The 24,019-nt window shown below is 40.7% G+C and overlaps 1 protein-coding gene across 7 annotated transcripts in view; it reads left to right on the forward strand.

Moving 5' to 3' along the window:
- The first annotated feature begins 317 nt into the window (after positions 1–317).
- The window catches only part of MAST2 (microtubule associated serine/threonine kinase 2), a 195,115-nt gene continuing 171,413 nt past the window's right edge, over positions 318–24,019 (forward strand). For 5 of the 7 annotated variants that reach the window (XM_074596793.1, XM_074596794.1, XM_074596796.1 and 2 more), the window contains exons 1-2: positions 318–725; positions 22,371–22,518. In XM_074596793.1, coding sequence (XP_074452894.1) covers positions 540–725; positions 22,371–22,518 — 334 coding nt within the window. In that variant the 5' untranslated portion in view covers positions 318–539. Of the gene's footprint in view, positions 726–6,888; positions 6,936–22,370; positions 22,519–24,019 lie in introns of all 7 variants that reach the window. The other 2 variants (XM_074596795.1, XM_074596799.1) reach the window with 2 other exon arrangements.

The raw sequence follows: 24,019 nt of genomic DNA on the forward strand, positions 1-24,019 counted from the left end.
GTGCATCCCTCCTTTCTGTGAGCCTTCTGACCGGCAGTGGCGCAGGCAGCCGTGCCAGGGCGCTGCTGCCCACCGGCCCGACCGCCATCGCCCCTACGCCCTGCCACCCCTTCGGTGCCGCCATCCCCTCCCAGCACGGCCCGCCGCCTTCCCAGCCTGCCCCGCGCCCTTTCCCGCCTCGCACCTCCCGTCCGCCCCGCGTGACGAGTCTCGCGCGCTTCCCTCCCCACCCCCAAAGTCTCGCGCCTCTTCCCCGCCGCGAGGCCGCTGCTCTCGCGATAGGCAGCGGCCGGCGGGCGGGCGCGCGCGGGGCGGGGGGGCGGTGCCGCGGCAGCCGCTGCGCCCGCGCTCCCTGACAGGCGGGCGGCGGGAGCGGCGGCGGCGGGCGGGCATGTCCCTCCGCGCCGCGCGCAGGTGGTGGCGGCGACGGTGGCGGCGGCGCCGCCCCGTCTCTCCGTGACTCCCGCCCGGCCATGGCCGGCTCCGCGCCCCGGGGGGGCGAGTGGCGCTGCAGCCGCCGCTGAGGAGAAGCCGCCGCGATGAGGAAGGGCCGCTCCCGGGGGGACAAAGCGGCGGCGGCGGCGGCGGGGCCGCCGCCGCCGCCGCGGAGGGAGCCCGGTCGGGCGGTGGCCGCCAGCGCGGCGGAGCGGAGAGCCACCCTGCTGGGGGGCGGCGGCGGCAGGAAGGAGCCGGAGGACGCCAGGGCCGCGGGGCCGCTGGAGAGGGTAAAGCCGGGGCGTGGGGCCGGGGGGGGTCCCGCCGGGCCGGTGGCGGCCGTTGGCATGGAGACGCGCGCCCCGCGTGGCGGGCGGGGGCGCCCGGCGGTGCCGCCCTCTGCGCCCGGCCGGACTGCGGCTGCCGCAGGGGTGCGCCGGGCCCGGGCGGGGGCTGCCGGGGCTCCGGGGGGCGGCTGGAGGCCGAGGGCCGGGGGGAGGCGAGGTGCTACGATCTGGCGGGAGGGGTCGGCGCCGGGCGGCAGCGCCGGTTGGGACTGCATCCTCCGAGCATCCTCTCTCCTTCCAACCGCTTCCTTAGGCAGATACCCCCAGAAGAGGAGGGGGTAGGATTGGGGGTGCGCAATGGAGCGGTGGTGTGTCAGTGCTGTGGCGGCGTGGCGTTGGGTGAGAGGTGGGGCAGTCGTGGTGCCAGAAGTCCTGCCTGCATGCCGATGAAGAGGCGAAGGAGGATGCGGTGAAATCTAGCTTGTGCTATATACTTGCTGGTATTAATAATTACAGAATACTTCTTGCTAGTAACCTTCTGTAGGTCATTCCTAACTGTAACGGTAATTATGATGCGTTTTCCAGCATTTTTTACATCTTAATTCTTAACACTCGAAGTGTCTTTCACCCCCACAAAAAAAAAAAAGGATCTACTGATTGCTGCTTAGGGTTACAGGGATGAGAGATACAAGAGATCTTAAACTTTTTTTCTATGTGTTTTGATATTCCTAGTTTTACAAGAGTGAAAAACGGGGGGGGTGAGAATTAGCAGTTTAAAAATGTAGATGGCAACTAATGTTGCTTTTTTTTTTTTTTCTTGGAAGAGAAGAAGAAAGTATCACAAGTGCGAAGAGTCCCAGGATGCAGTAATTCATTGCTTTGTTTTGCTATTTTTAGGAGCAAAGTGAAAACCTAGGTTATTTTACTTTTCTTGTCAAAAACGTGTCTTAAGTTTATGTCATTGTTGCAGATGCGCAGGTTTACTCTGCCTTTTTTATAATTTCTTTGGTTTTTCTAGAAAAGCTGCGTTACATTGCCTTCAATTATAGGAGACTTGTCTTTGACTAGTGGATATCTCTTGAATATAGATTTCTCGGAATGGGCCCCAGAGAAGAAGAGACTTCTACTTTTTTTATTTTTTATTTTATTCTCTAGTGCCTTGTTAAGCCAGGTGGTTAAGAGGTGCTACTGCTGTTGATGCTTACCACTTCCTGAAGCAATTAAAGAACACTAATATCCTTATTCAGGAAAAGAAAGAAGTAAAAGCAGATGAGGTGACTTAGTTTCTTCCTAACTGTCCATTAAAATAGTGGTTGGTAGAGCTATCAAATGCAATGGCAAGGTGTTTGTTGTGCTGTTTTGACATTTTGTGTATGATATTGATATGGAAATTAGAGGAAATTATTTCCATTCTTGGTAGTTGTGAACTAAACTTTTCATAAATCATGCATAACAGAACATGCTATGTACCACGTAATGTATTGAACACTCAGGAAGCTTCACTAAAACAACAATAACACTGCAAAACAGGAAAGGCTGCAAATTCAGAAATGCGTTTTTGAGATGCACGAGGCTTTTTAATGGGAGATACTGCCAGTTTGTTTTTAGCTTGGGTGCTCTAAGACCTGATGTCATTTATAGGAACAGATCTTTATGTGCTGGCAAGTATTCGGTGTGATGGAGTCTTTGAGGAGTTTTGCAGCTAAAGCTAAGGAAGCTTCTACTCAACCTGTGTGAGATGCCCAGACTTCGAAGGAGAACCTCTCATCCTCTCTCTCCTTCCGTCTTCCATTTGAACTGGTGGAAGTTTAAGTGTGGTAAGCAGCTGGAAATAAATAGATATGTTGGCAAATGTAATAAACACGACATATAAGTCTACTCACAGCACTTCTGTCTTTAATATCAATAATTCAGCATTTCTTTAAACATCAGGAGTTGGTAGTGCGGATGTGGTGGAAAGGGCCTTCTGAGGTGCAAAAGGCAGTGTGATACTCCATGTTCACTGATGCAGCTTGTGGCTTGACAAATATTTCCTTTGGGGCCGCTTCTCATTTAAGTAGCCCTGTTATTTCCAAGCCTGTAGTATGCCCTCAGCTGTACCAATGCAACAGTGTGCACAGCTGCAGGGAACCGTTCCGAATTAAATTCAGATTTCGTAGTTTGTTTGACATATATTTGCACAAGTTTGTGGCTGGGGGAGACTAAGCTACTCTAATGTTGGAAAAAGTACTTATTAAACTGTGACCAATCACTGTGCTGACCTGTAGGCCTTTGAATCTGATCCTTTAATGTGCCGTGCTTATGGTTCTGACATGTATATGCGATTAATGTTTTTACTTTTTTATGAGTTACGTAAGAACATAAAAATGACTGTACTTGGTCACATTAAAGATCCCTCTAGCCCAGTATCCTGCCTCTCTGAGCTGCCAAAAGCAGATGCTTGGAGAAGAGTATAGTGTATATTGAGGAAATACCTCTCCCAGCCTCCAGTAATTTGTGGCTCGCAGGTTTCCGGAACTAGAAGTGATATTTGTTTTTAGTGCCCCCAGTGGGTTTTTTTCTTCTATGAGTTTGTCCAATCAGTATTTGAAGCCATGTGTGCTTGTAGCATCCACAACGTCCTGTGGCTGAGTGTTTTAAGGCTTAGACATATTTTGTGTGGAAAAAACACTTCTTTTTGTTTGTTTTTAAACTTTCTACCTGCTTGTTTCATGCCTTGTTTGTTAATTCTTGTATTAGATGAGGCAGTGAAAAAGAGAATCCATGTTATTCTGTCTGGCTTACGAGTTGATAACTTTTATTTACCTTCCCTGGCTTGTGACTTTTCCAGAGACGTTTTAGAAAGAAGTAACTCTATCCTTTTCATTGTCCTTGCTATTTTCTTTGCACCTTTTGCAGGTGTGTTCCTGATTGGAGATAGTGATGCAGGAATCAGAGGAACAGGTTTGGGGAATGATAACCAGGACTGGCTATAACACCCTGTAAACTTATATAGCATATTAGGTTTTATTCTTTAATCTTCTACCCGCTTTTTCTTGATGATCTTTAAGCATTGAGTTTGCACTTGTGTGGAACTGTCTATTATAACTCCACAATCATTCTTTTAAATTGGTAATAACTAGTTCAGAATTTGTCATTGTGTATATGAATTTAGGATTTTCTTTAACGTTATGCATTACTTTACACTTATCTACATTTAATCTTATCTGCTATTTTACAGCCACTTAAACAGTGTCATTAAGGTCTTCTTCAGATCTTTGGCCATTGCTTTGGCAACCTTGAATAAGCATTGTCAGCAAACTCTGTCACATAGGTGTTAAGCTTCTTTGCTAGATTTTGCTTTCAGATGTTGAAGATGTTGATCCCAGAACAGACCCTTGTGGGACTCCACTGGTGATCCTCCTTTTTTGGGAAAAATGCCAATAGTTCCAACTTCTTGTTTCCTATCTGTTAATTGGTCGTTAATTCATAGTTGAATTGTATGTCTTATCCCATGACAGTTCAGTTTGAGCGAGGGCATCTGTGACAAACACCCATAAAGTTTTCCATAAAGTATCAGCTCAATTGTTCTATGTTTGCTGACTGCATTGAAGGAGAGAATGGAAAGTTGACGTGAAAGTTTTTGTTGCTTGTGAATGACAGTCACCCTCATCCAGAGGCATATTATAATCATTAGGTTGTTTCCCTGTCATGCTTACATAATTAGTTTGAGACATCGTGATATTTATTGTGAAAGATCTCACATGGATCGTAGCCAGTATTTGTCAGAGGTGCTTTTATTATCATTTTCTACTTCAGGGAGAAGTCAAAGGTCAAACTTCTCACATGAAGGATTCTTCAGTGTCTAGAAGATATGACTTAAAAGTGGTTATGATGAAAATATACAAGACCATGGTTGGCACGTAGAGGGTAGATAGCAAACAGCAGCTGACCGTTTCTCTAGTATTCAGCTGGGAGTCAGGCTTAAAAAGAGCTGGATTTTCATGCAATAAGTAATGCATGTATAATTATTTTTTTGTTTGTTTTTTGCCAGGGGATGTGATAGATGCAAAAAGCATTCAGAGGAGGAGGGATCTAGTGAAGATTGTTAAACAGGCAGACTGCATCCACCTGAGGAAAACAGCTGAAATTAACTACCGTCTAGGAGAACATTAGAATGGAGCAAATGCATGATGCTTCCCTTTACTTGTCTGCAGGGAGTGTCTTTGCTATTTTTATAGGTGTTTTCCACGAGGAGTGGGTGTTAGACTGTCCCTAACAAATATAAATCCTGTCTTCCTCTGAAAGCAGGGGGAGAATAAACAGATAGGAGGAATGCTGAAGTATGGTGGCAGGTCTAGGGGGATGGAGGTTGAGGGTCAAAAGAGTAACGATAAAGGACACAGCACTGGTATCCCTGAACAGCGTTCTCTGCTCTAAAGGCATCAAGGGAACTTAGTGGGTACTGCCCAGTGGTGCTTTGCTCGGAGATGCAACAAGGTGAGAGAAAGAGATGGACCTCATGCTGGTCAGCATTTTGCCCTCACTTCTGTCAAGCTTCCCTCTCCTCTTGCTATGGATGGCCAGGTCCAGGAGAGGATTTATAAGTAGATTCCATGAGTTTGTGATTTTGTAGCATAATAAAGAGATGAAGAGGACAACAGTAGCAGAATCTCAACAAGCGGTTCAAGGGACTGGTAGAGGGACTGCAAGTTGTAGAGGTGGGATTTTGGGTTAGATGGACCTTTTGTCTTGTATAAAGTTTAACTTGGTTGCTGCTGACAGAGTTGGACTGAAATGTTGCTGAACTGGGGGCTCCCCTGCGGCATGTATCTTCATTGTATGGGAAATGTTCAACTGATGCCAACAGGCAAGCTGCATACATAATATCAAGAAAGATGAAAAACGTCCTTAGTTCTGGTTAGTTTTGTTTTGGGGGAGCCCTTTCTATAGGGCAGTCATTGCAGTAATCTCTTTAGTTGTAAATTTTGATGTCCTTGAAGAAGGGAGATCTTGCTTGTTCCCCAAGCAGTACATTTTGATATTTCTGCATTGGATAGAAGGTATTTCCTGAGTTTTGAACAAGGTAACTGACTTACAGTCAAATCATTGAACTATTACAGTCATTTGGAACTGTGGTGCTACAAACTTTCTGAGAGTAGCAAAAGTATTCCTTTCTCTCGGTGTGTCTTTGAAACATTGTAGATCTATATGTCCCAAAGCCAAAATGGGTTACTGTGGCGGTAGCCAGTGTGATTTCCTCACATGTTCAGGTTGTGGAGCTTTCCTGAAAGATAAATTAAAACATCTCTCTTAGAGACTGATCTTATCTTAGCCTTAGATCATGGTGTGTCTGTCACCTCTTCTGGAAAGCTCTGCCAATGTTTAATTATTCCTGCAGTTAGGAAACTAAACCATCTTATTTCAAGGCTTGTTTTGTCTAATGTCCAACTCTCAGCTGTGGAATATGCCTATGCTAGCACAGGCAGTACAAATTCTCTACTATCTGATATCTTTTCCGTGTATAAGTATTTGAAATGTAAAATTTTGCTTCAGTTGGAACAGAAGACACTGAGTTCTTTCGCTTCTAGCACTTTGTGCTTTCCCCCTGATTGTTCTTGGAGTGTGTGCACCAAAAATAGGTAGTATTCTGGCAGCAAATTAGAATAGTGTGATCACAGACAAGGTTACTCCTTTTTTGTTACTTGTCTTTTTACAATTTTGGGGATTGCATTACCACAGTTGGGTGTGTCATATGAGAGGGAGTTCTGTAACATTATGGCTATGTGGATATTTCTACTCCCTGTATCCAGGACATTGTGCAAAGTGGTCCAAGACTACTTATAAAGACTGCTTATAAACATTAGGTTAGAAAGCTTATCCCTCCTTTCATGTTGTCTTTGTCTTATTTTATTTTATTTTTTTAAGGAATGGCAAAGGATCTTTTCCACTGACTTCTCACCCTGTTCATTTTTTTGGAAAGCAGTCAGCGACCGGCAGGGAGAAACTGGCCAAACCCCAGAGTGCTAGTCAGATTTGTTTTGCCTCCACAGCTGCAAAGAAGCTGTTACCATGCTTTCCTTGCTGCGTGGCAAGCCTGGAAATTGAAGAGATCATTCTTTTTCCTAATCAGAACTTCTGTGCTTCAAATATAATAAGCGTTTTCTCTTTTTTCTTTTCCCTCTAGGTGCCATCAGTGCTATTAAAGGCAGTTCCTCTATTGTGATGAGCCCTGTACGTAGACTGTTGTTCTTTGGTTATTTCAACCATATCTTCCCTTTTGTTAGATAGATGAAGACACAAGCTTTTGGAGTTTGGTTGACACTTCACTTCTGAGCTTTCTCTATACCTCTGTCTCTCAGGCTGCTGGTCAGAGCTCTCTTGCAGTTCCTCTTCTGCTCCCCCAGCCATGGACCCTATGATTAACCGCTCACAGCACTCAAAGCTGTTTCTTCATATCAAACCTACAAGCTGGGATGAAACTTAATCTGAAGAAGATGGAAGTTTATTTCCAAAATTCAAGTAAATAAAAAGAATCAAATGGACATATTGCTAGGAATGCAGATTGCATTTGTAATAAAATGTAGTTTTTAATATTCACATTACAAATTCTATAAACACAAATATAGATTAAACTTAGCCAAAATACGTTCCATAAGCATCATTGCCCCAAATTGTCACAGGAGAAATGGAGTGCTGATGTACTCTAGAAGATCAGGAACCATCTGTTTACATAAATACTTGTAGCCACCTGTTTTGGGATATTGTTGCTGATTAGGCCTGATTTTAGGGCAACTCTGTCCTGTTTCTGTTTCATGAGGGGAGCTAAAGAAAGTCTTAAGGAAGACATTGGTAAATACTCCTAAATTATGAGCTGCGGATGTGACTTATCATTAATAACTCAGTTACTGTTTGTACACCTCAGATTTCCTTTTCCCACCTCCCTTTCTTTGTTGTTGTCTATCTCTTATTACAGGGAGAGAGAAAAAAAAAAAAGTGAGTTTTTTTATAAGAAGATGCCAAGTTGTAGCCTATAAAGCTTCTGATATGGTGGACTCGAGTCCAGAGTGTATGGTTGGCTGGCAGGCATTCTTATTTATCCTCAGAGTTTAATTTCTGAAGTTTATCCACTTCTCTGTGGAGAAATATAGTGAGGAAGCCAAAGCATAGCTGAGGAAGAGGGAACTGCTCCCTATGACATGTATGGTTCTGTCTTTGTTTTCTCCTCTGTCGTTTTCCTGAGGAGGCAAGAAAAGAAGCCAGAAAGAACAAATGTCTCAATGTCCTGTAGGTATGTCTTGCTGCCTTGCAGATTCTTGTTGATGCCAGAGCCTGCCACTCTGGAGCCTTCTTGGCTTCTTCATTGGCAATAGTTTTGCCTTTCTATATTTTGATCGCGCAGCACTGACAGCTGCTGGTAACATATTAGTCTGAGTTCACTTGTATGTTCATGCTAAAAAGGAAGCTTACAGAATATGGAAAGAGGGACTGGCCACTTGGGAGGAGTATAGGAACATTGTCAGGGTACACAGGGGCGCAATGAGGAAGGCTAAGGCCCACTTGGAATTAAACCTGGCAACGGATGTCAAGGACAATAAGAAGGGCTTCTTCAAGTACATCAGTAGCAAAAGGAAGACTAGGGAAAATGCGGGCCTGCTGATGAATGAGGTGGGTGCCCTGGTGACGGAGGATGCAGAGAAGGCGGATTTACTGAATGCCTCCTTTGCTTCAGTCTTTACTGCTAAGGCCAGCCCTCAGGAATCCCATACCCTGGAGGTAAGAGAGAGAGTCTGGAGAAAGGAAGACTCTTGCTCGATCAAGGTGAATCAGGTTAGAGATCATTTAGGCAAATTTGACACCCACAGATCCATGGGCCCTGATGGGATGCAGCTGCGAGTGCTGAGGGAGCTGGCAGATGTTAGTATGAAGGTGCTCTTTATGTTTGAAAGGTCATGGAGAACAGGAGAGATGCCTGAGGACTGGAGGAAAGCTAATGGTCATGCCAGTCTTCAAAAAGGGCAAGAAGGAGGATATGGGAAACTACAGATCAGTCAGCCTCACCTTCATCTCTGGAAAGGTGATGGAACAGCTCGTTCTGGATGTCATCTCTAAGCATGTAGAAGGAGAGAAAGTTATCGGGAGTGGTCAGCATGGATTCACTGGGGGAAATCATGCTTGACCAATCTGCTAGCCTTCTATGTTGGCATGACTGGCTTGGTGGGTGAGTGGAGAGCAGTGCATGTTGACTACCTCAAAGTTGGCAAGGCTTTTGACACTGTCTCCCGTAACATCCTCATAGGTAAGCTTAGGAAGTGTGGGTTAGATGAGTGGACATTGAGGTGGATTGAGAACTGGCTGAATGGCAGAGCTCAGAGGGTTGTGACCAGTGGTGCAGAGTCAAGTTGGAGGCCTGTAACTAGCCGTGTTCCCCAGGGGTCAGTGCTGGGTCTGGTCTTGTTCAACATATTAATCAATGACCTGGGTGAGGGGACAGAGTGTACCATCAGCAAATTTGCTGATGACACAAAACTGGGAGGAGTGGCTGACACACCAGAAGGCTGTGTTGCCATACAGTGACACCTGGACAGGCTAGAGTGTTGGGTGGAGAGGAACCTAACGGAAGTTCAACAAGGGCAAATGTAGGGTCCTGCACCTAGGGAGGATTAACCCCATGCACCAGTACAAGGTAGGGGTTGATCTGCTGGAAAGCAGCGCTGCAGAGAGCAACCTGGGAGTCCTGGCAGACAATAAGTTGACCATGAGCCAGCAATGTGGTCTTGTGGCCAATAAGGCCAATGGGGTACATTAAAAAGAGTGTGGTCAGCAGGTTGAGGGAGGTCATCCTCCCCCTATACTCTGCCCTGCTGAGGCCAAGTCTGGAGTGCTGTTCTGGGCTCCCCAGTTCAAGGAGGACAGGGAACTGCTGGAGAGAGTCCCAACAGAGGGCTACAAAGACAATCAAGGGAACAGAGCACCTCTCTTATGAGGAAAGGCTGAGAGACCTGGGTCTGTTTAGCCTGGAGAAGAGAAGACTGAGAGGGGATCTCATCAATGCTTATCAATATCTAAAGGGCGGGTGCCCAGGGGATGGGGCCAGACTCTTTTCAGTGGTGCCTGGCAACAGGAGACAAGGGGCAATGGGCACAAGCTGGAACATAGGAAATTCCATCTCAACATGAGGAAAAACTTCCTTACTTGAGGGTGCCAGAGAGGTTGTGGAGTTTCCTTCTCTGGAGATATTCCAGACCCGCCTGGATGTCTAACCTCCTCTAGGTGACCCTGCTTGGGTGGGGGGGTTGGACTAGATGGTCTCCGAAGGTCCCTTCCAATCTCTACCATGCTGTGATTCTGTAATGTTTAGAAGTACAAGGGGGAAGAAATGAGACTGAAGAAAAGTCATCTAAAAGCAAGCAGAGGGAAGTAGCATCAAGTGATCAATTCTGCGGTGTGTTTATTAAATAATAATAGAATTGAGCCAGAAGATTCATCTGGAAGCAGACAAAAGGGATGTAGAGTCAAGTGACCAATTCTGCCATGAGCTTGTTAGATGACAGCAAAATAGTGCCAAAGGGCATATGGCGCTTCTCTGGCCCGATGTAATAAAACCATCACCTTCCTCAAAGTTGGATATTAATGGACAAAGCTAATTTCTTTAAATTGGTTTGTGTAGATCAATAAATAGGTAGGCATTGCATCAGCAGCTTAGATGATTCAACTTGCCCATGTGAGATTTCATTTTCCTGTCACAAGTGAAGAGTAAGACCAAATATTGTGTACTAGCCACATTAATTTAATATCTTGCATATTAGAATAGCCAGGCAGGCAGTGGAGAGATTATGAATATATAGGTGTTTGCATTGCTGATGATTTGCGTCTGATCTAATTCTGCTAATAGTAAAAATACTTAATGGTAGTTATAATAAGAAGCTGGATTTCAGTGCACTTCTGTAGTGCTGCTTCCATTATCTGCACATTGTGCAAACATCCGTCAGTTCATTCAAGACAGATTTCCAGTAACGCTTAAATTTGTTGCTGATATGAGGCTATGTTCTGCTTGCCCTAACTTTTTGCAGCAACTGTGGGCTGTCTTACGGAAATTAGATCAGTGTACTCTGTGTGTGTTTGTGACTTTGATATGTTAGCTGCTAGCACATCAGGATTAAAAAAAAAGTATAAAATTTGTTGATTTTTCCCTATTGGATTTGATGGAAGAGTTCACAGACCAGTTTGTCTTTTTTATGACAGAAGAAAAAGTACAGAATGGTTACAATGGTAAACAAATGCTGGCCTGCAGCATATAGAAAGCAGTTTTACTGAAGACTGAATTATGTGTACAGTTGTACCCAGACTTGAGACACTTTGTCATCTTTTCTTAATCCGGCCAAACAAAAACTAAGTGTAAAAGGTACATCCACTAAGGAGTGAGGGGAATTCAGTACTGTCTGCAGGATGAAAACTTGTGAAAACACTTTGTAGCTGCGTTTTAGGAAGCTCGAAGATTTTTATGAAATATAGTACTTGTCAAATTGACTAATTGATGCTCAAGTGTGTTCTTCTTTTATCCTTCAAATACACAGCTGTCATTCTTTGAGCTCAGTGAGAATCATTTAAAAAACAAAAAAAAGTAGTAGGTTTCTAGTATGTCTTCCTGGTACTATGTATGCGAACTGGAACTCGATACTGCTGCTTCTGCATGCTTTTTTCATGACACTGAGAGTCATACGCATGCAGAAGGACTGCGTAAACACCTGATTTAAGTGTGGTTCCATGTTTCCAGGAAGGGTGTCTCTCTGTGCATATTGATTTCCAGTGTCCCAGGTATTAAACTTGGGGTTTGCTTCTCTTTGCATTGAAGAGCATACAGCTTAGAACCATCAAATTGCATTTCTCTGCACTCTTTCTTAAAATACAATTTGTCATTACAAAGCAAATACACAAATCAGCAAAATTGCATAGATATCTTTGTCCTTTATGTGGCTTTCGGAACTTGGAGGCATGTACAAGACCCAAAGAATCCAACTTTACTAATGCAGGTGAGATGTTAAACTCTTGGAAAAGCAAAACTGAAAGAGCATGTAATGGAGATGTGTGGAGCTACTTTGGGAAAAAATGCTCTGATAGGCAGTGAAATAGTTGAATGTCTTGCATTGTTTTTTTGGTATTTGTTCTGTTAATCTCCTGTTAGATGCAGGTACTCTGTTTAGTGAGGACTAGCTGAGAGTGCTAGCAACAGTTCTTCTTATGATTGTATTTTTTGCTATTTGAAATGGAGTGAGACCTCAGTTTTATTTTAAAGAAGCTGTTGTAAGGCCCCAGAGCAAGGAAATGTAATCTCAAAAATGGGATGCTTAATAATTAAAACAGGTTTATTAGTCACTAAAATCACACCATTCAATCTCTAGTGTATTTAGAAGCACTTCATTATCATAAAAATCACGTTTTAATATGGAGCCTTAGAAAAGACCTATAAAAGGAAATTAAGTGGTCAGGACTGATCTTACATGTTCTGGACAGAACCAGAAGATCAGAGTACAAATAAATAAATTACAGTCACTGTTTTAGAGGAAAGCTTATCAATGAGTTGTATAGTTAACAGAGTGACTGTAGGCATTGAGATGTTTAAACACTTAGTCATAGATGGATGCAGGGGCATATTAGTACCAAATACTTCTTTCTCTGTTTTATTAAATGACTTAAATTCGACCTGTGCAGTGTGAATATGGTGGCAAAAATACGTGACCCTGAAAGTTAAATTATGCATTTGGTTAGTTATTGGTATGTTCTTTGACCTTTGCGTTGATCCCTGTTTTTAGGACAGAGGAGAATATGTTTACAGCATTGTTTTGGCAGTTTAGCAGGCACTTTAGCAGAAGTGTTTGCTGACTGTAGTCTTTCAGTTTGAGCTTGAGGCTTGGTGATGTTCATAAACCCAACAGTTGGGCATTGTTTTAGTTCTCAAGCAGAAGGGAAGAAACACATGGCTTGTCCTTGAAAAAAATTTATCTGTTGTTTCTTTGGGATGTAACTGTATTATGCTGCTTGGTGAGGAGAAGCTTTTGTGCCAGACTATAGAGAGTCCCTTTCTTTGTGCAGATACCGATAAGAATTGTGAATTTATCTTTGTCTGCCATTTTATGTGATTTCTGTTAAGAAAACCTAAAGATCACATGTTTGTTGTGTTTCCAAAGGTTAACTTCATTTCCTTTAGGTCTAAAGCCATTGATAGTTTTATTTTCAGTCTTATAATCACATGATAATTTTTTTTTCGCATTCCATATGTGCAGATCTGCTGTTGAGTTTGAGGTAAAACTTGTTCTCAGGAAAACTTCACATAAGTGCTTCTTAATTTTGCTGTGCATTGATGTGCTTATCTCATTTGTGGTAGGAAGTGAGAAGATTACAGATGGTTCATGGAGACAAAAATATTGATGCCAAAGGATTGGAAATTTCACTGTCACAAACAAAAAAAAGTTTTTAATTTTTTTTTTCCTGCTGCAAATAACAATCTTCCTCAGTGATGATAACACCAGATTAAAATGTATCTTGGTCTTTCTCAATCATGTGTATGAAAAAATAGTGTTCTAACTCTTAGCAGACCATTGTGCTTTGTTAGATTTTTATTTTGATGCTGATCTCTGTCTAACTACACATGGTTCCACTACTACTGTTCAGGTGATAGCTGTGATATGTAAAAGCATCCTGGGCAAAAACATAGAGTGGTTAAAGAGGACTCCTGTAGCGTTTTTTGGTTTCATACTTTTCTTTCTGTGCAGCGTGTGCTATTCAAGTGAGCTTTATAAATTAAGATCAAGTCTTAAAATTGTATTACACATCTGTAAGTAGTCATTGAATGTCTAATTAGAAAAGCCCCTTTAACTCACCTGAGTGGTTCCATGCCAAAGTTCAGTTCATGAGTTAACGTTTTTCTTTTCTTTGTAGGCAGCGTCATTTGAAACAAGCTTTGGAACAGCAGTTGGGCATGGATTTCTCTCTTTTAGCCCCCTTAGCCTTGGGACAGGTTTTTAAGGGCTGTATCTCATACTGGACCAACAGAGACTTTTATTTGAGACTATACTTCAAACTTAATGGCTCTCAACATTTTTCTTTGGGAAGTCCTTTTTTCAAAAGGAGGTTAGACCTCTGCACTACTAGTAAATAAGTAATTTTCATACAACATACGCATTTTAATACGCTATATTATTGTTCACTTGTCATACTTTGTGTTTTCAGTAGTATTTTAATTTTAAATATATTTTATTTTTGCCTTAGACATAGAAAATTGTTTTGGATTGAGAACCAAATATTAATACAGATAACTTCTCAGTTTTTGACACGTGGCCCAGAGATTCCTGTCTGTAATGTATAAAACTAGGTGAAACTCTCTTACAGGTCCTATTGCTATGAAGCAATTGTTTGTGTGAATTGACCGAACCTTTAACCTATCACTAGGTTTTGTTCATCTCTCTCCTTAGATAAACAAGGAGTTTACGTTCACAGTGAAAATGACTTCATTGTAACTTTGTCTATAGGCATTAAGCAGAATTTACACAAGTAGGTATTTTGTGATGTTTTGCTCTTTCCCTGATAATAAGACAGTGAGACAATGTTTGTAATGTAAAGAAAAATAAATATAATTTGAGATGAACTCATTCTCACTCATTGGAAAAAAAAATAGCATCAGCGTTTCAGGGAATCAAGGCACCCTGCACAATGTTCTGGTGATTCTCCTCCTTTTTATAGCCAATATGAAATCATAGGTCTTTTTAGATGCACAGCTTAACATACAGCTGTGTTTCTGCTGCTTGCATGGTTCCTTAAGCAGTTCCCATTCTAGTCTTTCTTGCAGCATAATTGTAATAAAAGGTGCTAAATTCAGTGTGTTCTGCATAATGTCTGAATAAATTTGTAAGAAACTGGCAAACGAGAAAAGTTTTGGCTTGTTGATACCATGGATTATGGTCTTTAGCAAATCTAAACATACATCTCTATTTGACTGTATAAAATCTAATAGACAAGAATATAGAAGATAAATGAGTATTTGATAATGCATAGGATGCTAAAGAGAACTTGCAGTAATACTAGTCAGTAATGTTGGGACACATCACATGCTTGGCACGTCTTCTGAATTTAATGGAAGAAAATCTTCAGAGAGAAGGTGTTATTGATGTCTTATAACACCAAATCTTATTACAAATCACATTTTTTTGGTCATAATTCTTTTAAACCTTAGAGCAGACAGGATTCTAATGTACAGATGATGAATTATAAAGTTGTTAATTTTTTATTTTTTTTAATCTGGTCAGGAGATAATTTCCCTGCTCTGTACAACCCTTTTATGTTTGAAATATTCATGCTAGAATACCAGTGATAAAGGAATGATGTGGCCTTTAATGTGCAGTGTCTTTGTTCAGACTAGTTTTGTTTTCAGTGTAACTAGTGAGTATGTAGTGGGGTTTTGAGTCTTGATATGATAGTGATTTTTTTTGAGCTTCTGTAAAGTTTGATGCAGACTTTAGTAAAGGCTCTGTTGCTCTTTCTTCCCTAGATGAAATTCTTTTGCCTTTAGGCATTTACAAGCTGAATTCAGGAATTACACTACCTTTTTGTCTCTTAGTTGGGAGATCCTGAAGTAGGATGAAGTACTTTGCTTGTGTAAACCGTTGAGGTGTTATTTGTATTTTCATATAAGGACCAAACATCTAAGCTGATATAATTTAATCACAAATTACCTTGTCTTCTAGACTGTGGTTCCATTAGGAATAAAACGATTCTGCATCTTGGTCATCCTCAGAAAGGGGGTAATAATGTACACAGTTGTAAATATTTACTTCTGCTTTTTAACAAGTTTTTTAATGTGTTCCTGCAGCTGGGAACACTTGTCAACAAAGTTAACAACTCGAACTTCCCCGGTGAAACAACATTAAAGCTTCTAATTCATTAGTTCTAATCAAGCACGCCTTGGAGCTGTTTTCCTGAAAAGTTAAGAAGGAAAAAAATCTTCCTATTGGAAGAACAAGATAAGGAGGGTGAATCTCATAGTATAAGTTTCTGATACTATGTCTTTCAGGAAACATTTTTTTTCTTGTTTGTTTTTAACTGGGGTATTTTTTTTTTACAGAAGGATTTAAATTTGCTTTGTAACTTTTCTGTAATACGTGTTATAGCTGCAGATGAGTGTACAGAGGAAGCTTTAGGTATTCAGAATGTTAAATGTGTTTGTGTTACACTATAAAACTATTGAAAACATCACTGTGGCAATAATGCTTAGCTTTCCAATCATTTTGAATTCTTAGTATTGACAATAAATTAAGTTTATATATTTACCTATGTGGGAATGCTGGGATTTATTGAAAAATTCTTCAAATAAATCTATTAAAGAGAAAAATATTGTAAAACTTTTCCCTGTCTTTAAAATACTGACACTTTTATATAATGTAATATATTCTGTAAAGCTTTTCTCTCTTGTTCATGTAGTAAACCAATACATTATAGCCTCTAAGAGGCTATGTTAATTTAATGTAATTTTCCTTGATTCTGCTGTCTCTGACATTTTTCAGGATGCTGCTGGCAAGTACATGAGTTAAGCAGAAACAGTTAAGAAGAGTCTTAGTTCCAAGTTCTTATTCAGCCTCCAATTTTGGTCACATTCGGGCTCACCTCAGCTTCCTGGTAAATTGCTGGCCCTCTTTCCTCAATATGTCATGTCTAGGCTAGAAAGTTCAGGCGAATTTCAGAGCTAAATACTAAAGCATAAATACTGTGATTCCATTGCGTTAATTGCTACTTATATAGATAGATATTTGGTTTGTGATCTGTTCTCTAGGCCTTTAATTTTCTTTTTCAGTGAATTTTAAAATATATTAGAGTAGACCTAATGACAGGATCAGATTTATCTTTTGTTAAGGGCATGTACACAGATTATATAAAGTGACGAGGAAGGGCTGGGAAGGAAAAGAATGCTTCTCAGATATGTGTATGCAACCCTGACACAAAAGGCTTTTATCTTTTAAACGACAAACAGTACTGTATTAAACACTATTATTCAGTGTTGACTATTTTTATTGCTTAAAAAAACCCCTCAAAGTGTCAAGTTATCCTCAAATTGCATTACTCATCAGTTATCTTCCTTGCAAAATAGGGTAATATTAGTGTATTCTTTGCCAATTTATTGTATTTAAATTTTAATTCTTTTCTTCCTTCCAACAGTTTGCTAGAATTCGCTTCTGGATGACCTTAGGTGGTTGTACTCATTAGGCTTAAAAAAAAAAAAAAAAAATTGTCATTTTTCTTGTTCATGGATTACCTGTTCATATAAAACTCTTTTGTAGACTCCCCCCGCCTACCCCCCAGCTAATGTTTTGACCTGCAGATTTGAATATTCGTTGGTCACAGTCGAGTATTTTTACTTGTTGTAGACATCTCTAGGAAATATATATTTTTGTGTTAGTTATAACACAGTTAGTTACATGTAAGGAAGTGCTCCTTTGTATATGATCTGTTACATCTTAAATGGAGGCCATAAAGACAGGTCTTAAGGAGTTTTTTTTTCCTAACATTCATCTGTTGCTGATATATCAGTCTCACTAATTGTGTGGTACTTCATCTGGCAGTTCAAGGAAGCACTCTGACATGCATCCACACTTTCAGTATTCACCTGCCATTTGCAGATTAAGGATCTGTGCTGTGTTACTCTCTTGCAGCACCATTAAATGAACATTAAAAAAAAAAAAAAGCTGCTGAAAATCATTGCAGTGGTATATGTGGTTGTTCTTTTATTTCTTGCTTGAATTGCATGGGAGACTTTCCCTGTGCAATGGAATGGAAAAGATGACTGAGAAGGTTCCTTGTAGCTGTGTTCTGAAATTACCAGGTCAGGATTTTAATGTGGGATATTAGTATAATTTTACATATCAGGAAGCGCGTTTGGTTTCTTGTCTTTTGTCTGCAGCTGTTGTTGCAATCTGTCTCATTCTCCATCTTGCTGAGTGTGATAACCCCTATTTAAGATTTCAGTCAAGGGAAACAAACTTGTATGTATTTTCAGTGCCACAACTATTTTAACTGTTTTTCTATGCAACTGTGGTAAGTGACCAAGCTGAAAATGCGGAGCCCCTCACTGTTCAAGAAAAGCCTTTGCCATTCTTCTTCATATCCTACTGTTTCAAGTTATGTGAGCAAATTTTTGTATACCTTTGAAGGGACTGATAAGAATAATCATTGCCTAGCAAATCAAGATTGTTTGTGTGACGCTTTTATCTTCAGCCCTAAGCTTTGCAGGGTTCATCTGACTGTTTGAACCTGATTTTCAGCTTGTTGCAAAAGCCAGAAGGCCAAAGTAAATGCAGAAGTTTGTTTCTATCACCTTTGAAAAGAAATTAACAAAGAGATGCTCACAGTCCTTTTCACACTGTGTGAGCAAAGTGTTTCTGTTATGTGCTTACTAATGCTTTCATTTCTAAAGCTGCAAGAATTTTTTGTTTTCAAGAGTGGAAGTGGAGCCCTTGAAATTAGGGCAGTCTGTGCTACATCATATATTGTTCAACCACTTGTTCTCGTGGTCTAATTTACTCTTTGGAAAGCAAGTAAGCAAAATTTTGCTTTATCACTGCAAAGAGTTTTATTTACCCACTGATTTGGAATGTTGTGTATGACTTTTTTTTTTTTGTCCTATGTATGTATTTCCTCTTGCTTTGGGGCAAGGACAAGGAAAGATCTCTTCCTGGGGGGTTTTTTTTCCTTCTTTGTTTAAAAGTGGTAACATAATCCACTGCTATTTCCATGTAGTTCGTCTATGAACTGCAATACTAAAGCTGGGTTTTGATGGATGAGTGAAATAAATTATAGTCTTACGAAAGACAGCTCTATTGTCAAGTTAAAACTTTCCCTCTTCATTGTTTTGCTGACACAATATAGGCATAGCTCTTAGAAAATGAAATTTTAAACTGGCTGTGTTGTACTTAACATTTTTTTAAAATCATAATAGGCTGTCTCAGAACAGTGGACTGGATTTTTTTTTTTTTTTAATATTTGAAAAGTGAGTCTAACAGTATATAAACCTGCAGAGTGTGATTGGGGTCCCTTTCTTCAGAACATTCAACAGCTATGTAGCCTTCTGAATATTGCCAAAGTGTTTAATTTGCTTAACAAAAAAAGAGCTTATGAAGAATTTTCCATATGTACTAAGCCTGTCTTCTGTAGAAGACAGCCTAGGTTCTTTGGGGGGTGTGGGAAGTTGTTACCTTTCCACTGTTCCTTTCATATCTTTGTGGTAGAAGCCCTGGTGGGGAGGAGTTGCTTAGGCTGGGATGGCTGTTGAAGAAGTGCATATGGAATGATGTTTTGAGAAGTAGCATGTGCCTTTGGGTTGACCTGAAAGGTGTGTGTAGGCAGGATGTTGCAGCTGAGCGGATATTGTGGTGTGTGCCCTTCAGTGTTGGCGCTCCATGTGCTCCTTCAGTTGAGGAACTTCTGATTCAGGTATTATCAGATCTAAAAAGCTTGTGTACTGTAACTCAAGAAGAAATATTAAGAATTTGTAATTTTTTTTCACTGGCGAGAAGAGACTGCATAGAAGTGAAAGGGGAAGGCTAGGGAAGTGGGCGCATTCTTTGATTGGTAGGGGTATGTGAATGTCTATATGTTGGGTGGAAAAAAAGAGATGTAAAATACAGAAATTGCTTGTAATACGACTTAGTTTCTTTGTTTGTTTCGAACATCACTGCTTTTCCTTACTTTCGTGCCCCGAATGAATGAATGTGTGGTGGTTTTTTTTTTTTTTTTTAAAGTTGCAGTTCACTGAGAAAGATGGGTGAGATGTGTGTGTGTTAGAAGAGGTGAATGTGCACCTGAGGGGAAGAAAACCAAGACAAACACCAAAAAACTAAACCCACCAACAAAGAACCCCAAAACCTGGAACTAACAAAGAAGTCCCTGTTAGAACACTTTTCTACATGTTAATCTTGAAATTTTAACTGCTGATGGGTATTCTTATTAATACAGTTATCTCAAATTTTTTTTTTGTACAGTATTGTTCTGCTGAAATTTTTTGCAGGCAAGAGAATACCTTGTTTTTTACCTTCAAACGAAGAGAAAGTCCTGAAGGGGGTGTCCCAAACCAGCATTTTAAGTAGGCGGTGTTTTCTGTCTTCGATACAGATGTATTTGGGAAGGGAAGTGCAGGAGCCAGGTGGGCGAGGTACTGTTTCTACTGGCACTAGCCTCTGTGTATCTTCCGCCTGCCCTCTTCCTTCTGCCTCAGCTCAGCTGAACATGGTGGAAGAGCAACTACAGTTGCTGCATCAGCCTGACAAGCAGGATTGTGCTTCCCCTTCCTGAAGAAACCAATGTGCAATGGTGAAGGCAAGACAGTCGTGGCAATGGCCTGTGCAGGGTGAGAGCGGGGGGGAAAAGAAATGGCTTTTTTAGGGATTTATGTAAGCAGGCCGTACGCAGACTGTGGGGATGACCAGTAGCATCTTCTGTATAGAGCCCTTCAACAGTTCTGACTAGTTTCAGGGAAGTAGCTAGATATTGAAGAATGCTGGGAACGTTTGTTGGAATTGAAGCATGAAGGAGCATGGTAGGCTGGATGAGATTTTTAGCTAATTTGCTTGTAACCTGGAACACCCATGTTTTTTTGAGGTACGGTAATTTCTGACTGTCACAGTTGGGAAACACATGACAGATTTTAGATGTTGTAGGCATTTAGCACAGGCCATATTATATATATAGTATATTTCTGTATGTCTACTTAGACACGTATACACATGTAACCACTGTCTACCATCCCAAATGAAAACAGCAAAGACTGTTTTTCAGAGGTTTCATCAGCTTGTGCAGCTTTCAGAGGCATGCTAGTGTTCAGAAGACTGCTAATGTTGCAGCTTAAAACTACTTAGCTTACTCGTAAGTGCAAACAGAAAGTGTGGTAGATGTCTTTTCAGCTCTACAAATGACAGAAAAACAAGTACAGGCTGCTGGAAATGAAGGTCTTCAGTAGCTTTGTGGAAAAAGTCAGAGGCAAATGACAATGTGAGGTTCTTTGCTTCAAGATGTGTATGAGGAACCTTAAGATTAAAGCAGTGTTCAGCTCGAGCAGTTTTCGCTACCCCAGGTCACTTGTTTTTGTGCCTCTCCCCACTCTTGCGCCAACACAACTGTTTGCAGCTGTGATGAACTGGGTAAGTGAACTGACCTACTTTAAGTTCCCCAGGTCTCTCTCTTGATTTGGTTTAGACAGCGCAGCGACTGAATGTCTAACTGTAACCAGAGGAAGAAATTGTATCAGAGCAATACCTCTCAACCTGTGAAAGGTGCAGCACTGAAGCAGGTGTGGAGCAAAGGATTCCTGTCCCTTAAACAAATAACAAAGTTATTTACTATTATGAGGTGCCAAAAGATTTCATGATTAAAAGGAGATGGGATCTAAGAAAGGTCAACAATGAGTGACTTGGAGCTAAGTGAGGATTCTATTTCAAACTCAAAATCAGTTTTTCATTATGTAAAACCACTTTATTAATGTTCTTCCCTCCTCCCCCTCCCCCCCCAAAAAAAACCAACCACGCTAAAACCCAAACCCCAGGCAAAAAACAAACCCCATGATTTAAAAGTATGTTAAACCATGTGCTGATGTATCATGCAGGGAAAGTGTTCCTTTCAGTTTATTTTCTGTCTCAGATGAGATTATATGAAGATAAGCATGGCTTGAAGTGCTGTATAGCTAATGAGAAGCATTTGAAATAAAATGGAGCAAACCATTAAGACCTATGGAACGAACGTGTTGCACTACTGCAGAGAAGGGAGAACTTAACCGAGTTCATCTATGTAGGCTATAATGGAAAGTGTCACGTTATCTTCAAATCCATGTATGATAGCTAGGCTCGTAATTCTTCTTTGGGTGTCAAATGAGAGTTTGACAGCTCCAGAACAATGAAATGGGTGAGGAAAGCACCGTGGTTGTGCTCACCACTGTTCTACCTACTGCTGTTTTGATTGAAAGTTTGCTGTATGCTGTGAAAGGAATTTACATGTGTGGGAGTGTTTCTGACAAATACAGGTCTAATTTTGTTTATAGTAATAACAAAGACATTACACAAAGGGTGATCTCTATCCTAATTATTATTTAGTGATACATACGGTCTCGTAGTAGAGCTGTAACTTATAATAAGAGTTTTGGGTTGCAATTAGACATTGCAACAGTTTCTTTGTAGGTGTATTACTCATAGACTGGATGGAATAAATATTCAAGAAATTCGGAGAAAATACTCTGCTTTAGCAGGAAATAACTTGAATCAAAGCTGAGCCTGATTTCTCAGTAGTCTCTCTTTCTACATACTGTAAGAGCAAATAACTGCTGTAGCATAATTGCCTTTTTCTGACTATTATTAATGATATTCTGTACAGCAGTAGTGTTCAAGGGCCATATTTGACTGGGATCTTGTGATATATTTTTTGTGCAGATATCTGGCACAGAAGAGGGGGATTTACAATTTTAAGTGTGGTTTTTTTTGGGGGGGGGGGCAGGGAGGGTGTTTTGGTTTGTGTGTTTGTTTTTCTTTTTTTTTTTTTATTTTTCCCAAACAGTCTTGTTTATGCTTTGGAGATTGTATGTTTCAGAAAACAGATACTTAGCTGTCATTAACAAACTTCTGCTTGTTTTTCTTTCTACAGGAGATGATAACAGAGTCCACTCCATTACGTTGCAGGAAGCTCAGCAATCCTGACATCTTTTCATCTGCCGGGAAAACCAAGCTCCATCGTCAGCTAAGTCAAGATGACTGCAAGCTGCGAAGAGGTAGTTTGGCAAGTTCTTTGTCAGGTATGCCATTTTGTAAACACCATATGACAATTCATTAGTATTAAAGATGCAATATTACTTGTTGGCATAACAGTTGTCATAAAAGATACTGGTAAGTCCTTTTTTTAAAACTAGAGGTGACCTCTTGTTGGGAGGGCGTACAAAATTTTATGTAAGAGAAAGATGCAAAAAGAGATACTAGTAGAAAAGAGTGAAAAAGAGAGACTGAATTTGGAGTGAAATTCTACATATTGCCCAGAGTGAAGAGTTAGAAGCTAAGACTTAATGTGCAAAGTTAAAAGAAGGGAGTAGTGAAACAGGCAACACAGTGATCCATTCTTACCTCTTTTAAGGTCAGCATGGCCTGTGTAAGCTTGCCTATTTTGCCATGTTGTTTCTTACTGAGAAGCTGACTTCTATATCTGATTCAAATTATTATTTAGTTTCTCTTTGGCTTCAAAAGCACTGTAGGCATATGTGATTCAAAGTAAAAATGTTGCTTACTAACTAGATGTTTTTTCAGTTTGTATAAAGTTTCTTTTTTTTTCTTGTGAACACAGTCTTCAGCTCTGTCAGAGAATTTAGTTTGTCAACTGTAGAACAATGGAGCCAGCATAGTCTAAGTAATTAGCCAAAAAATGGTGGATCAATCTCAGTAGTTTTCTTTTTCAAAGACTTTGTACATGGGGTAGGGGGTGGTTTCACAGTTGTTTAAAGCTGGTATCAATGTCTGTGATGCTGGCATTAGAACATAGAGAGCTGCATGATCAGTCTAGAATAACATAGCTGATCTGCCTGAATACCACTGTTGTTCTGTACGGTTAACTTGTTAATTAGGCTGACTGTTTGCTTATTTGCATGTTAGTGCAAGAACAGAAGGGTTGGAAACTCTCAGGTGGGAGGGTATGAGGAAGAGGGTGAAACCACCCATTTTGGCAGCAGCACGAGTTTGACTTACATGATTGTGAAAATACATCCAGTCCTGGTCCCTCCATCCTTTATCGGGGAAGATAAATATTTAATGTTTGAGGTGTTAGGTGTAATAGGATTAAATAAGCAGTAAAGTATGCACCTTTTATTTTGGCTCGGCCTTGTCTTAATGTTTTATTTGTATTAAGTGGCTTGTTTCTGAAAAATTGAGTTTCACAGTGTCTTGCACTCGTGTAAGCTTGTTCTCTAAGGTAGGTTAATTGCTAGAGGAGAACAGAAGTTTATTAACTACACAGCTGTTGGCTGATTACAATGGCTGCCGAAGATAGTACTGTAGTTTGGGTTTTTTCTTTTTTTTAACCTTGAGTAGAAGTTAGCAAAGGAAAGTAAATAGGAGGAAGTAGGAAAACTGGAGAAGTTCTGTTTGTTTTTTAAAAATAGTTCTTCTGTTTGGAGATAACATTCTTGTAAATTTTATGTTCTGAAATGTTCTCCAGAACTTGTTGCTTCATTTTAATGACTTTTCAGTCTACTATAGTCCGATTCACAAAGGGGAAAAGAGCCCCAACAAGATCAGTTTGACCCAATTGGA

This window comes from Larus michahellis, chromosome 8 (assembly GCF_964199755.1).
Source record: "Larus michahellis chromosome 8, bLarMic1.1, whole genome shotgun sequence".
NCBI classification, from domain to species: domain Eukaryota; kingdom Metazoa; phylum Chordata; class Aves; order Charadriiformes; family Laridae; genus Larus; species Larus michahellis.